At 42.6% G+C, this 16375-nt stretch overlaps 1 protein-coding gene across 3 annotated transcripts; it reads left to right on the top strand.

Annotated features, from left to right (window-relative positions):
- The first annotated feature begins 1606 nt into the window (after window positions 1-1606).
- On the top strand, window positions 1607-15235 carry ACADSB (acyl-CoA dehydrogenase short/branched chain). Of its 3 annotated transcripts, none has more exons than XM_027705719.1 (11): window positions 1607-1694; window positions 5397-5556; window positions 5807-5907; window positions 6578-6784; window positions 7227-7397; window positions 8355-8480; window positions 8844-8936; window positions 11078-11167; window positions 13004-13141; window positions 13948-14047; window positions 14741-15235. In XM_027705719.1, exons 1-11 carry the CDS (start codon window positions 1653-1655, stop codon window positions 14809-14811), a joined length of 1299 nt encoding a protein of 432 aa, XP_027561520.1. In that variant the 5' UTR covers window positions 1607-1652; the 3' UTR covers window positions 14812-15235. The 3 variants fall into 3 exon arrangements, with proteins under 3 accessions (XP_027561520.1, XP_027561521.1, XP_027561522.1); XM_027705721.1 differs by lacking the exon at window positions 1607-1694 and adding an exon at window positions 2197-3067; XM_027705720.1 differs by lacking the exon at window positions 13004-13141.
- Window positions 15236-16375: the final 1140 nt, after the last annotated feature.

Raw genomic sequence — 16375 nt, 5'->3', positions numbered from 1 at the left:
TCCTCAAGGAGTTTTGACCTGGGAAGGGGGAGTGAGAGACATGGAGCTCCTGAAGTGGGTACAACACAGGACAACAAGGATGACTGGGGGCGTCTCTGTAACGAGGAAAGGCTGAGGGAGCTGGGGCTGTTCAGCCTCCAGAGGAGACACTGAGAGGGGCCCTCAACCATCTGTCACTGTCTGCAGGGAGGGGACACAGGATGGACCAGGCTCTGCTCGGGGAGCTCAGCGATGGCACAGGGGGAACGGGCAGGAACTGATGCCCAGCAAGTTCCACCTGGACATGAGGAAGAACTTCTTCCCTGTGCAGTGACTGAGCACTGAAACAGAGATCAGAGAGGGTGTGGAGTCTCCCTCATAAGAGATATTCCAGAACCATCTGGACACAATCCTGTGCCATGTGCTCTGGGATGACCCTGCTGGAGCAGGGAGGTGGGACCAGATGACTCAGTGTGGTCCTCTATCACAGAATCACAGAACATGCTGAGTTGGAGGGACCCACAAGGATCACCCAACCCTCAGCCCTGCACAGGCCCATCCCCAAGAGTCACACCCTGTGCCCTAGAATATCATCCAAACCCTCCTGGAGCTCTGGCAGCCTTGGGGCTGTGCCCACTGCCCTGGGGAGCCTGTTCAGTGCCCCACCACCCTCTGGGGGAAGAACCTTTTTCTACTATCCAACCGAAACACCCCTGACACAACTCCAGGCCATTCCCTGGGGTCCTGTCCCTGGTCCCCACAGAGCAGAGATCAGTGCCTGTCCCTCCTCTGCCCCTCCCCAGAAAGTTGTAATTGCAGTAAGGTCTCCCCTTAGTCTGCTCCCGCTGAACAGACCAAGTGTCCTCACACGGCTTCCCCTCAAAGCCCTTCACCATCTTCCTGGCCTCTTTTGGACACTCTCTAATGGCTCAGTATCTTCCCTACATTGTGCTCCCCCGAACTGCCCCAGTGTTCCAGGTGAGGCCGCCCCAGGGCAGAGCAGAGCGGGACAATCCCCTCCCTGGCCCGGCCAGCGATGCTGTCTGTCTCTAATGCCCCCCAGGCCAGGGTTGGCCCTCCTGGCTGCCAGGGCACTGCTGACTCAGGGCCAACTGGCCACCGACCAGGACCCCCAGGGCCCTTTCCCGGCACTGCTTTAGTGCTTTCCAGCACCTCATTCCCTGGGTTATACACACAGCCACGGCTGACCCGTCCCAGGAGCAGAATCCGGCACTTGCCCTTGTTAAACTCCCAGCCTGAACGTTTCTGCGACTCTGTAGCTTCTGTGACTGTGTCCCCCCCGCCTCACACCAGGGCAGCAGCCGCGGGGCTGCGCCGCTGACCCGGCCCCGCTCCCGGCGGGGCAGCGCGGCCCTCCCCGAGCGCTGTGCCCCCGCCCCCGTCGCCGTCGCCCTCCCGGCACAGGGAGGAGGCGAGGAAGAGGGTAGGAAAGGCGAGGGGATCCCAGGACCGGTCACTCACCGCAGCCGCCCCGCGCCGCTCCCGCCTCCCGCCGCCGCCATGTTTGTTGTGCCTCCCCCAGCCCGGCCCGGCCCCGCCCACCGCGCTCTCGCGAGACCCGCGCGCGCGGGGCGGTGGCTCTGACATCACTGGGGAGGGGGCGGTGGCTCTGACGTAATGGCCGTGGTTCTGACGTCACGGGGCGGGTCAATATGGCGGCGGCGGCGGGAGCTCGGCTCAGGGGCTGCGCGAAGGTGACGCCTCAGGGCGGGACGGGCAAAGGGGGGGGAATGCAGCGCGTCCTGCCGGATAACGGCGGCTGCCGAGCCTGCCGATGAGGGGTCCGGGTCTGGGGGCTGTCGCGGTGCGGGGGCTGCCGGGGCAGGGGCAGCTCTGCCAGCGGTGAGGGGGGTTTGTGGATGTCTTCCATGTGGGTTTCTGTATCCATTCTGGATATGTTCTGGAGGGGCGGTGTTGGGTAAGTTCGCGCTGAGGAGGGTTCTGGTGAGTGTCGTGAAATGGCTTGTGAGGAGACAGCACCGTCCCGGCAGCAGAGGGGCTTTGAGGTCTCCTTTACTTAAATATCAGGACAAGGTTCCTCCCCCAGGAGATGGTTGGGCACTGACCAGGCTCCCCAGGGCAGTGGGCACAGCACCAAGGCTGACAGAGCTCAAGGAGGGTTTGGACAACGCTCTGAGAGCCAGGGTGGGATTGTTGGGGTGTCTGTGCAGGGCCAGGGCTTGGACTGGATGGTCCTTGTGGGTCCCTCCCAACTCAGGGTCTTCTGTGATTCCGTGATTCTCTAAACACACTTGTGGCACTGGAAGGGGGATTAAAATAAGCAGAAAACCTGTGTTTGTGCCACACACATGCTTTGACTTTGCAGGGTGAGACAAGCTGGCCTGGGGTCTTCTCATACAGCTCATGGGTGTGTTGTGACACTTGAATTAAGTCGAAATAAAGAAAACCAACCTTCCCACGATGGAGCTTCTCTGCTGGAAGCAGCTGGGATGGATACAGGAGTGGAACCCATCAAGGCAAGCAGAGTGAGCTTAGGAAAACATATTGCTTTGGCCTTTTTCTGTTTATATCTTAATGCTCCCCCCAGGTCCTGCAGCATTAAAATCTTGGTTTAGATTGTAAAACAAACAGAAGGAAACCAAGAGAACGGGTCTTTAAAGAGCTGAGATGGAGGAAAGGATGAAGATAAACAGAAAAATCAATGTTATCAGCAACCCACAAACCAATTTTCAAATGCATGTGTTGAGTAGGGCAAGCAATCTGAGTCCTGTAGCAGCACAAATCATTACCTACAGAAAAAGAGGAGGAAGAAGAGGGCAGGGAAGCAATATCCAAGGATTTGAGTAACGTACAGGCACTTTAAATAACTACCTGAAAGTTAGTGATACCGTATGGCTGCATGACTTCTAAGAATAAAAAGGTAAACAGTAATGTAGTGACCTGATTCTTTCTGGTTTTTTTAAATATAAATGTTGAACTAAAACGTAATTTCTGCACTGTGCTGTCATTACTCTGCAATACCTGTGAGTTGCTGCCCTGTGTGTGGGTGTTGCCAGCATAAGTCCCATCCCTTGGATCCATCCTGCTGGTTCTAAGACTTTTCAAGGTAACCTTGTTGGGAATGTTCCTTTTGTCCTGTAGCAACGTTGCAGTCCGGTATCAAACAAGGCTTTACTAGACCCTGTCTGTTAAATGTTTGAGCCTTTGTTTCTCCTGCCGTGGTCAGACACCTTTCCCTGCCACTCCCTGGGTTGACTGCAGTGGAAGAGCCTCCAAGGGAAAGTGATGGGAAGGAGTGGGAGCATGAGAAAGAGGGAAGAGAAGTGGCTGAAGGGACAATTCCTGTGGGTGCTCTCTCTCCAAACCTGCTCTACTGGCTGTGACCTGCAGTAACTCTGAGCTGTTTGTTGGTGTTTCAAAGCTCCCACGTGCCAGCCAGGCTTTTGGCAGGTCACCTCTGCTGGTGTCACTCCATGCACTTGTGCCTGACCTTGCTGGTCTGCTGTTAATCAAGTTTGTCCAGCTTCCCATGGGAGAAAAATCTGTGTATTTTTGTGGTGTGCAAGATGTGTACTTCCTGCTTTTCCTGGAGCAGCATCCTTGGTTTGTGTTGGGTGATGTGGCTGGTAATTCTACATTCCCATGCCAGGTGCCTTCAGACAACAACAGAGGTAACCCCAGGGTGTTGGGAGGGTGATGAGGCCCTGGCACAGGTTGCCCAGAGAAGCTGTGGCTGCCCCATCCCTGGAAGTGTCCAAGGTCAGGTTGGATGGGGCTTGGAGCAACCTGGGCTAGTGGAAGGTTTCCCTGTCCAGAGCAGAGAGTTGGAACTGGATAATCTTTAAGGTCCTTCCCACCCTTAACATTCTGTGATTCTACTACCTGTTGTTGTTTCACCAGTACTGGTTTATTGCCTGCTGAGCAGCTTTTCAGAAAGTTCTCTGCTAAGAAGGCACCGTGCACTTTCCCTGACAGCTCTTGGTCAGTGCTGGAGAAATATTCTTGGTGATTCATCATATTTGTGCCACCATGAAAGAAAACTGCTCTTTTCTTTGTACTTGGAAATAAAGTAGTGGAAGGAGCAGGAATTATGTGTGGTTTGTGGCCCTGTAACTGCTGAGGAAGCGCAGTTAAACAGATGTGTGTGTGTATACTTAGGTTTTTCCTTCTCAGACCTTGCTAAGAACAGACTTACACAGGTAGATGTTTGCACACCAAGGTGTTGAGTGATCCCACCATAGCTGCATGTTCTGCAAATAATCCATTCCTGACTGACTGCTTCCAGAGAGGGTTGCCTTGGTTTTAATCTCTATTAAAACAACATTTTCTTTATTTTTGTGAAGACCCACAGTGATTCCAGTAACTGAAACATCATTTGAAAGTGTCGCAGCTACTGCTGGTCATCCAGACTTTGTATTCATGAATCAGCCCCACTATTTAGTACCAGGGCTGTTGAATGTTCACAGCTATATTGTTTTCTATATTACCACTTCTTACCATTTAGGGTTTTTTCTTATGTCCTGCACAACAGCCTGTGCTAAAACCAGAGTTTCCTTATCATAGTAGACCTGTGCTTCTTGTCTCTAAGACCAAAAGAGTTCATCGATCTGTTTTACATCACTTCTTCAGCCAGGGAGATGACAAGTGTTGAAAGCCATCATGAAAGAGAGTGAATTATTAGAAGGATCAAAGGAATTTTTACTTCCTGACCCCGAAGTTTGTGCTGTTTTTTGAGGAATGCTGCTCTCAGTGTGCACTGTGGAACTGGCCTGTGCTCTGGGAGCTACACAGGCGCCTGGTGAGGGCACAGCCAGTCGTTCTGCTGCTGTGGGGTTGAGGCTGAGTGCTGCCAAAAATGTTCCTCATATATTTTATGGCACAGCTATGTCTCCACTGGAGGTTTCTGTCAGCAGTTGTCTTGGTAAGACATTCCTATCTCCACACTTTAGGCTGATGTAGCAAAAGTGACAGAAATCAGAGCGAGGTGGGTTTGGGCAGCTGTGAGAGCAGAGTCACTGTTTTGTCTCGCCCCTTTTGAGGCACAGTCAAACTGTGCTGCTTTTTTCAATCCTGCTTTTCAGGAGCACATTTTGCAGCAGTTTAGCTCCTGTTGGCCAGTTACTTTTTGAGCCAGATCATATCCATTATGCCAGCTTCTTTTCAAATCCTAAGAAATCATCCTGTTCTTGGAAAGTATATTGGCCTGCAAACCAAACTTACCTTTCTAAAGCCTGTGAGCTACTTGAGTAAGTCTTTGAACACTAAACAGTTTATAGGTCCCCAAGAGAGAAGGGACCTGTAATGCCTCTGCTGTCTGGGTTGGATGTAAGTTCTGTTTCCCAATCATTTACTGAATAAAAGCACTGAGTAAAGTTATGTGTTGCTGTGTGTGTACAAATCTAACTGATTGCATGTTCTGTACTTGTTGCCAACAGCTGACAAGAAATATTCCAGCATTCTTGGCTCCTTGGAGGTTTTCCCAGTGTGCCTTCAGATCCTCCAAATCGGAACTCAAGCCGAATCTTTCCAGTGATGGAGTTGTCTGTGCTCCACTTCACACATTCACTGAAGAGGAGACAATGCTGAAGAACATGGGTAGCTTTTATCTGTGCAGTTACAATTCAGAAATGTTTAACTAGAAGGGAAATTTTAGCTTAAAATCTGATTATTTATTTCTAGTTAAATGTTGAGATTGTTGTGGGGGACTGTGCTTTACACCATGTTTCTTTTGGGGAGGGTCAGGGAACATGTGCATAACCTGTCAGAAGTAACACATTCTTGTTACATTGACCCCAAAAGAGACTGTTGGAATACTTACACATTTTCTTTCTTCTCTTCATTGCAGTGACAAAATTTGCTCAGGAACGGGTGGCACCTTTCGTGCAACAAATGGATGAGAACTCGAAAATGGAGGACTCCATAATACAGGGATTGTTTGAACAAGGGGTCTGCACACTTTTACTGCATCTTTGGTCCAGAAAGTAACATCATTTTGTGACTCTCTAGCTGTACCCTTTTCAGATTTTTAGATTTAAAGACTGAAGGATATAATTCAAATGAAGCAAGGAGTCATTAAAATTTCAGTTTTATCAACAGCAAGACAACTTTAATTTCTTTTTTGCTGCGTTACCACTCTCCATGTTAAAATATTTTTTGAACCTCTCCCTCCCCCACATCACATTATTATATATCTTTTAGTTTCTTGTCATCCCTTCCTTGCTTTTTTTTTTTTAATTGGATAAGCATAATTGCATGGAATGCTGGAAATGCCATGACTGATAACTGTTGCTGGAAAAGAGTATCAGGAGTCCTCTAAGCCCTGCTGGGCAACCATGAGGACTTTTGTTGCAGATATCCTGGTGTTCATTCCTGGATTCAGTTTTATCCTTTCCTGCTGTCAGACCTAAAGCTGATCCTTAAGTTGTTTTCCAGCCTAAACAATTCTGTGAAGAACTGTCAGTTTGTTAAGGGTATTGAAGGAAAACAAGTTTTGGGGAAGGATCTGCAAATGCTCACATTCTCTGGTTTTTATTTTAATCTCTTAAGTATCAGCTTGGACTGAAAAGTTGTTGACAGGAACTAACAGATTGATGTGTTTGCACCTTTTCCATTTCAGCTGATGAGTATTGAGCTTGGGGAAGAATATGGAGGAACTGGAGCTTCATTTTTTTCAACCATATTGGCAGTAGAAGAATTGGCCAAAGTTGATCCAGCTGTGTCTCTTTTATGTGAACTCCAAAACACACTAACAAATAAATTGTTTACCACATATGGAACAGAAGAACAAAAGAGAACTTACCTGCCCAGAGTGGCTAAAGACACAGTAAGTCAAAGTCTTACTTTACTTAACTGTTAAAATTATATTATAGTTTATTAATGTTAGTGGGGTTTCTTTTTCACTGACTAATGTGTGACTGCAGCTCTGGAAAATATGTGTGAACTTTGAAACACTGGTTAGAGCTGAGATCTGTGGTGATATAGATACATCCTGTCATCAGTAGCTGAGAGGTAAAAGTGGAAAGGCACTTATTAGTTTCATTAAAATTTAATTTACTGTGGAAAAGAACTGTAAAGCAGTTGACTTTGAGAAATGTGTAATTACATAGTGTTTCTATTCTTAATCTCCATATCTGAAACTCAGTTACTTTCATGCAATAGGTTAAAATGTTTGCATTTAAGAGACTTGTGCTTGTTTATAAGCATTTTCATTGCAGAATTTGTTACCTGTAAAAACTGCAATTCTTTTTTTTCCCTTCTCTTGACAGATAGGCAGTTTCTGTCTTTCAGAGGCTGGGTCTGGCAGTGATGCCTTTTCTTTGAAGACACGGGCTGAGAAGAAAGGAGACTACTATGTTATCAATGGCTCCAAGATGTGGATTAGCTTAGCAGAACATGCAGGAGTTTTCTTTGTGATGGCAAATGCAGATCCATCCTCAGTGAGTTGCTAAACAATAGTTGCATTTCAGTGACAGCTGATGTACATGAAACTATGGATTTCATATTAATAATCTGTGTGCCTTTTCCTAGCTGGCAGCAAAGCTTTAAAAATATTTCCCAACAAAAATCGAGGACTTGCTGAGCAATTTAATAACTTCCTTCAGCCAGGGAAAATAAAAATGCCAGAATCATAACTGCTGAGGTGAAGAGCTCAGCCTGCATTGGTGATGTTCTGAGTAACAGAAGGACACACAATCTGAGTCTTTCCAACCCTTCTGAGGGGAACTAAATTGGCACAATGGGTTAAAACATGGTACTGATAACACCAAGGTTGCTGGTTTGATCCCACATGGGTCACTCACTTAAGATATTGGATTTGATGATCCTTGTGGGTCCCTTCCAGCTCAGAATATTCTGTGACTTAAATGGCAAGTTGCTGTCAAAAGACAAAATACAGCTTAAGCTGCATCCACTGTAAAACTAAAAAGTATCCTATAGTAAAGTATGTTCAAGGAAAAAATTACCTAGCTGAATATGCCTGTGTCAAGTTTTGTCCCCAGTTTGGATATGGGAAGTAAATTGAGAAAAGTCAACTGCAGACTTCAAAATCTTCTATACCAATATGGCAGTTATCAAACACAAAACTAAATTGTTCAAAACTTTTATTTTTTAAACTCCTTCTAGTGTCTCTCTCTTAAAATTATAACTTGAAGATATTCATTTTTAGAATTAAAATTTCCTGGTTTGACTTAAATAAGAAGGGGGGTTTTCTTTCATTGTATTGAACAGCTGAACATCATGTTAAACCATAATTACCACCAGACAACAGTGCCAGTGCTTTAGCAATACAGTATTAAGCAAGTGTAAAATTTCAGTGTTGGAATGAGATATTTGGACCTCTGTTTGGTGATATGAATGTGAAAACCAGCTCTTGATTATGTTTTAATTCCCCCCAGGGATACAGGGGAATTACGTGCTTCGTAGTGGATCGTGACACAGAGGGACTGCACGTGGGGAAGAAGGAGGACAAGCTGGGAATCAGAGCATCTTCTACCTGCCCAGTGACTTTTGACAACGTGAAGGTATTGTAAGTTCAGCTGTTGAAGCATAATTTGTGTTTAATTGGAACTTGACCACAGATAAGGAAATTAACTAAATTCCCTATTTTTTATGCCTTAGATTTGGCATATTTTAACTTTTCCCTCCCAGTTCTCGAGGGGGTTCGAGTTTCTAAAATTTTGATGCGGTTTTTCTCAGTCATCAGGTTATAACCACAGGAATCAGGGAATGTTCTAATCAGATATTCTGGGGATCAAATGTCTGGTTTATGTTTTATGCCTTCGCTTCGGAGGAACATTAAATAAAACATGTGCACTGATTCATCTGTGAACCCTACGAGCAGTTGCAGAACAGAACTGGAATAATGGAGTGGTTTTATTCTTTAGGTTCCTGAGACCAATATCCTGGGACAGGTTGGACAAGGCTATAAGTATGCCATTGGATTGCTCAATACTGGCAGGATAGGGATTGCTGCACAGGTGGGTCATTTGCTTTATTACTGAATGCAGCCAGTTTGGATTGAAATTTATGAAATATTTAAAGCTATTAAGAATAAACGATTTAGAAAAGGCTTTATTAAAAGCTCAGCTGCCACTAGATGTCACTGTTCCTGTAGCTAAATTCCAGTAAAAGTGGGAACAACTGTCAGAGGGAAAATTCTCCTTTGGTGACATAAGCAATGGATTTAGAAAACATTAAATGGCAATTAACTTGTCTGTGGTCGTTATCTTATTGCCACTGAATTATGTCAACATTCTTGTCTTCCATTATGAAAATTTATTTTACACAGAAAACTAGCTTTGGAAAATAGAACACACTGAAATGTATAATATTAATGCTTCCAACTGTGATTGTATGGGATGGGCAAATGTGACCTTATGCTGACTGATGTCTTCCCAATAACTTAATTTTAAAAGTCAACTTATTTTTAAAATAAATACGATTTTCTGTGGCAGAACTGTTCCAGTTCATTGTTGTGTTTGAAAATTGCACCATGTGGCATCTTAGGGGAAAGTATTTACTGACCTTGAAGTAATTTCAGAATGTTGTATTTCTCTGTAAAGCCAGTTTTGATCTCAGATTGCTGCTGATCTCAGTGGAAATCAGGTTCAGCAATATAATAAAATGATTTATGATAAGTTTTTATATTTTTAACTTACTTTAGCAAGTAGTCTTTTCTTTGCTTCTACTTTGTTGTGCATTATGTCTGTACTACCAAACTCCTTTATCTTTTGCCCTGGTTTGCAGACAGACCAGAAGTAATCGTCCTCATGAAATTTAGACTTTCCACGTGGCTGATAATTGGACTCACTTTTCCATCATTTCTAAAGATTACCTGTGATTAAACTTTGTCTGATTTGGCATTTAAAAAGGGCTGTGGGCCCCATTGTTCCCAGAGATATAAATAATATAGAGGCTCTGGCAGTAAAATACACGGTCTGGATTTTACTCTTAATTACTCCAAGTTACACCTTAATTAAAAGTTAAGGTCAGGTAGTTGTTATATCTTAGGTACTACTTTCTTGGCACCTTCAAATTGAGAGAAATGTACTTGTCAAGAGCAGCAGCTCTAAAGCCCTGTAGTATTGAGTTTAGTTTTGCAGCAGTAATAGTTTTAAAAGATAATGAAGATCTTAAAAAATGTAATTGTGGCTTTGAAAACAGTTTCAGATAGTTTTAGTGCAAGGCAGCTGCACATATTGTTACAGGTGGTGAAGTTGATGTCCTTGGCTTTTCTATATGAGTTTATATATAACAAATCTGGTAATGGGGCTGATTAGCAGCAGACTGCAATGTTTTCTTGGGTTATTTTCCTATGTATCATGGTTTTTTTTTCTAAAAACTTAAATGATTAAGGTATAGATGACCTAGTCAATCATGTCTTTATCAGCTTAATATGTGGGTCTGTCCAAAAATACCCACAGACATCATTAAAGGTAGTTTGACTGAGCTGCTTGATGTGACAGCTGACTGCTTTTGTCCTTGTGGAAAGACAAAATTGGTCTAAATTCTTCTACAGTTGTTTTGCAGAGTTGGAAAATACTGGAAGAAATGTTAACTCTCCTTCCACTCCACTAATTTTCTAACTTCTGAAGGAAATTGCTAATTCTGGCAGTCTAGTGTCCTCTAGAAAATGAGAAATTATTTTGATTATGAAAATAGCTTTGACTAATCATTCAAATTATTTTTCCTTTAATAGTGTAATGTAGATCTATAGATCTTTAGTTTACAGTAATTTTCCCATGTAATTACAAATTTTCCCAGAAACACTTAATATTTATACAACCAGAGCTGACCCATAAGTTTTGTTCAAAAATCAGTGGTTTTCACAAATACTTGCCTATGGCAAGAAATGGAATAGCATGAAATAGGCTTGTTCCTCAAACTCTTTTTGTTATCATAATTCACCTCAGTGTGTCTAATAACTGTAAAATTCTGGCTCTTGAGATTCTGTGTAGAACCTTTATTGTATTTTAGATTTGTGTAGGTAGGAAGAAAACTGAACTTTTCTCCTGAATATTAAGCTGCCTGACCAGAAGAAGATCAGCTGTTATCATCTCCATTAGGTGTATTCAATTAACCAGTTTTTACTGACCATATTCTTTATTATTTCTTACAGATGTTAGGACTGGCACAGGGGTGTTTTGACCACACAGTTCCATATACAAAAGAGAGAGTCCAGTTTGGGAAAAGTGTCTTCGATTTCCAGGTACTTGTTAATGAAAATATGGGAAGTGCTCTCCAAGAAGGAAGTGGTTACCACAGTAGTCAGTAAAATGAGTAATATGAAATAACATAAAAATAATTTAAAACTTAAAAACATTATTGACATGACTCCTTTTGCTTGATAACTTACTGGCAGCCTTTGAAAATAATATACATGGAACTCCTTTTTCTTCTGATTTTATTATCACAGTCTGTTGAATATGTTCCAGTTTTTATACTCAGGGGAAGGCCTTTTTCTGGAGCCACTAGAAATTATAAAAAGATGTGGAAAACTGATTGAACTATTAGATTTCCTGTGTTATACGAAGACATTTAGTTTTCATTATAATATCTGTATCTTACAACGAAAGAGACTCTTTGTTGCAAAAATGATGTATAGTTTAATAAGGAAGATACATAATTGTAATTACTATAGTAATTTTCTCGTTAAAAGAAACCTACATCTCAGCTGAAGAGAAGGAACATTAGCACTACTCATAATTTATGCAAATTTTAGGAAGCACTCACAGATACCTAGGAAATGATTGGAACTGCGTCTTTTGAATGGGAAATGGAATTTATAATTGCCAAATCATTTTGGTATTTTGACCTGCATATATATTTCTGCAAATCTGAGGGAACCGTGTTAATGCCCTAATAAGATGAAAGATTTCATTGTGTTTTAGACTACTAAATGTTCATTTTCAATCATCATAATGTTTGGGTCTTCTTAAATAAACCCATTCTTCTGTAATACCTGCCATTTAGATGTGAGCTCCATCACCTTTTTCCTTCCCCTTGAATCCGTTCCTCAGTCGTGTCCTCTGTACCTTTATGCTGCTCCTAACCCTTGACTGGTGCCTCTGAGACATGGCAAGAGATTGCCACCTTCCTAGTGCTCCACTTTATTCAAGAGGTGCTAGTTTGCAAGTCTTCCTGTGTTAAGCTAACCAGGGAACCAGGGTTGTTACTGTATGAACGTCCTCAATAAACAGCTGCAGAATAAAACCCAGCTCTGGCCTCCCCGTGCCGAGCAGGACCTTAAGGTTTGGCTAAAATTCTCCCTGATACTCAGGGGTGCAAATAGGTAAGTAGTAGGTAGTTCTTGCTGCTGTCCAGCCAGTCAGGCAAGAAGTACCCCAGTCCTGAATCCAAGGAAAGAGGGAGAAAATAGGGATGCAGTTCCTAAAAGCACATCAGCGGCCCGGAGGTTTTCAGTGTCAATAGATGCAAAGGAACGCGGAACTACTGGAATCCACCCGGGTTTTGTAGATTTATTTTAGAGTGTGGGTGTCGCGACGTGGGAAGAAAGTGATGCTCAATATGAGAATCAACAAGCTCCATTTATTATTTAAATAAGTCAACTTTTATACAGTTTAGTTTGTTTTGGGTACATGCTTACAACAAGGTGATTGGATAGCTCAGTCTGTACACACGTCTCATGTCTCCAGTTCATTGGACCTGATGTTCTGTCCACACAGCCTGACATCATACTTGGCATGTAGAGGCCTTCATAATTAGGGGCTTTCTGAAATTTGCAGGTGTACTTTTATCTATACTTCCTCAAGGCTTTCTTGCTCTAAACATGCTATGTTCTCAAACCTTATAATTAGGCACACAGCTAACAAGTATAAACATTACATATTTTCACACAGTCTATAAGTATAAACATTACAGCTTACAACTTCTAAAGTCACGTCAAGCAAGGCCTACAGAAATGCAATAGAAATTGTTCACACAATTTGAATCCTGCCACATGTGGGTATGTTCCGTGGGGAAGGGAATGCCTGTTGGTGGGAATCCCAGCGGGGCTGTGTGAGCTGTGTTGTGCCGGTTGCAGGGGATGCAGCACCAGATCGCCCAGGTGGCCACGCAGCTGGAGGCGGCGCGGCTGCTCACCTACAACGCGGCGCGGCTCGCCGAGACCGGCCGGCCTGTCATCAAGGAGGCCAGCATGGCCAAGTACTACGCTGCTGAGGTAACCCAGCCTCTCCATCCTCTGGGGTCATGTCACTCTGCTGCTTAGAAGTGCCTTCTGCTACAAACACATAGCTTGTAATTCATCTTTTGCCGTGAAATCTGTGGATGTACTTTCGTCTTGTCCGCCCCCATCCCTTGAAGTGTCCGAGGCTGGGCTGGACGGGGCTCGGAGCACTGGGCTAGTGGAAGGTGTCCCTGCCCATGGAAAGGGGCTGGAACTAGGTTATCTTTAAGGTCCCTTCCAACCCAAACTCTTCTGTAATTCTGTGATTCTCAGTCCATGTACAGAATGTAAAGTAAGTCACCCTCGTGCCTCTAAACAAATTTTTTAAAACGAAGCAACGACATTAAAAGAGGAAAGTGAATTAATATTTTCACTTCATCTGCAGGGATTTAATTTTCTCAGAATTCTCTTTTTGTGGTGTGAGAAATGACACTGTGAGAGTTCATTTGTGATCATTTCAGCTCTGCTGGTCACAACTATGACTCTTAAAATGATTCAAAACCGGGTGACTTCTGCCTCTTTGCAACTGCTGTCTCACATACCACTTTTAGCCTTTTCCATAGTGCAGCATAGGAACTGCTGCTCTAACATTTAATGAATTCTTGATTTGGAAAAATGTCTTTTTTATTCTAAAATGGCTTGCTGAAGATGAATACAAAAATATCAACCCTTCCTGCTCCCACCGGTTCTGGTTACTGCTTTATTCCCTGGTTTGTTTTTTCTTTAAATAGCTACAAAAAATACCATTTACTGCCACTGTCAGGAAATTGAATCCTGTAACTCTGATACTATTTTCATAGGTTGCAACACTGACAACTAGTAAATGTATCGAATGGATGGGAGGTGTTGGATTCACAAAAAATTACCCAATAGAAAAGTATTATCGTGACTGCAAGATAGGTGAGTGATAGTTTCTTAACAAGTATTTCTTGTAGCATTAGTGGTTTTAAAGAGGATGAATGACTGGCTTTTTTTTCCAAGGTATTTTTTTTCCCTAAGACTATGTGAATATGGGTTCAAAGGCTCAGATACAAGAATATAAAACTTCAGGTGTAAATACCTGTGTATGTAAGGCTAGTTAAAATGTTTAATTACATACCAATAAAATAGACACAAACATTGTGTCCCATTCTATTAAGAAAATTCCAGTTCAAAAAAATTAAAAATAGCCACTTTGGCTTTAAGATCTGAACGGATGTGGAGTTCTATTTTCAAGATTCCTTGTTTACTGGGATAGTCTTTGGACCCAATACTGGCATTTTTAACAATATTACCCTTTGGCTTTTATTGGGATAGCATTTGGAACTGCTTAATTTTTGTTGGCTATTTAGGAATTGCTTTTCATGGAAATGTCTTGTCATTATGTTGTGCCAGCCAGAAGAGTGCTTTACTTGTTGCAGATAATAAAACATGAACATTTATATTTTATAATATTATATATATATTATTATGATTCTGTGTTAGTACTTTACTCAGTAAAGCTTCACTTCATAATTGAAAATGTTCTAACTGGACTGTTAGAATGATATTTTGGTCTCTTCATATATTCACTGTGGTTTTTCAGTCTGCTAACTTATTTTCTTCTGATTTCAGGTACAATATATGAAGGAACCTCAAATATCCAGTTGAGCACCATTGCAAAAATCTTAGCACAGGAATACTGAAACCATGAGGACTACCTTGACTGTTAAAGGAAATTATTGCCCTGAACACTCATTGTGAATTACCCATTTATTTGTAAATACAAAAAGCATTAATGACATCATAAATAAGAATACATCATCGCAGATGAAGTCCTAGGGAAAACCATGAATTCCCCATTTCAGGACAGTGAGTAATTCACGTGAAATCCTGAATTCCACGTTCAGATCCAAAGTATGGGGTTTAAGTATTTCTTTCTGCCTGAGAGACTTCCAGGATAATTCCTTGGATTTAGTTACTTCAGGTTATGCAGGCAGTGCATCTCCACTTGGGGATTTCAAAGTGAAAACAAAGGAAGCCAAATCCTTGGCATAACTGATGGAGAGGTTCTGTTAAGCCACCTGGGAGGAAGGGCTCTACAGGAGAGAGAGGAGCAGTGGTTTCCTCTCTCCCAGCTGTGGAGCTGCTGTAATTGAAGTAATTTTTACAGCAGCCCTTAGTGTGTTCTTAAGGATATCTTTGTAATTAAGCCCTTCCAGCCCCAATTTGTACTCCTGAAAGGTGGATAATATCCACCTCCCTTCCCAGCCTTCTCAGCTGTTAAGGGTTTTAATCTAAGAGGCTATTTATAGTTCTCCTTTCATAAAAGGTTGAGTTGAAATCTTTCTGAAATGGGGTTAAAAAAGCTCTAGTAGTTCTGCAAAAAGACAGAGATATAAGCTGGGTAATAGGAGTGCTGTGATACTACCTCACAGTGGCCTTTCCGTGTTCAATGCATTTTACAAGCATTAATCCTCAGATCCTTCCTGGGAGTTAGGGAGGCACTGTTAATTTGCAGCCTGGAAAACTTGCTCCTGAAGTTAGTGGCTCTCCAGCATAATTTTTCCCCTTTTGAAAGCCATAAAGGGACAGGGGGATGGGAAGTATTTAGTTTTTTTATCCCTCTCTGTTTACTTTAAAATTAGACATTTTATTTACAGCAGAAACCTCTTCAGTGCTGGAGAGCTAATTAACTAATAATCAAGAGACAGGAAGCTTAATATATGAAAAATCATCCTAATTGCTGTAATTGGCAATCTGTTTCAAGTGTTTTGGGGAGGGAAGGATTGGTTTTCTGGTTTTGGCTGACTTAGAAGAATCTCATTTTTAAAGCTGCTGCTCACTGATGATTCACTTGGAGTGGAGCTTAGAATGTTACAGGCTGAGACTCCCAAAGGATTTTTCTGGCAAAACTGGGGCAAATGACACTTAAACAAGTAGGATTTGTAAAACAGGCAGACTGCAGTGCCTTACACAAAGAAACCAGCAAGGATGAAAAGCACCATTAAAAAGTTTTCTGACTTTCTGTCAGAAATGGGAACCAACTACTTTAGTGAATTAATGCCCTCATATGCACACTTTGCATAGGAATTACTGTGGTCATTGTCCTTGTGCCAATAAAAAAAGCCCCTCTCAAAGCAGTTTGATCAACAGCTTTGAGATTTTCAAAAATACAAGAGTAGGAGGGTAGACTAAATGGTTTCTGAAGTTTTCTTCCAGCATCATTATTATTATCATTATTATTATCATTATTATTATCATTATTAT

This window comes from Neopelma chrysocephalum, unplaced genomic scaffold (genome assembly GCF_003984885.1).
Source record: "Neopelma chrysocephalum unplaced genomic scaffold, ASM398488v2 Primary Assembly neopelma1_347, whole genome shotgun sequence".
Taxonomy (NCBI): Eukaryota; Metazoa; Chordata; class Aves; order Passeriformes; family Pipridae; genus Neopelma; species Neopelma chrysocephalum.
The sequence above is the reverse complement of the archived record's forward strand: the minus strand, read 5'-3'. Positions and strand labels throughout refer to the sequence as shown.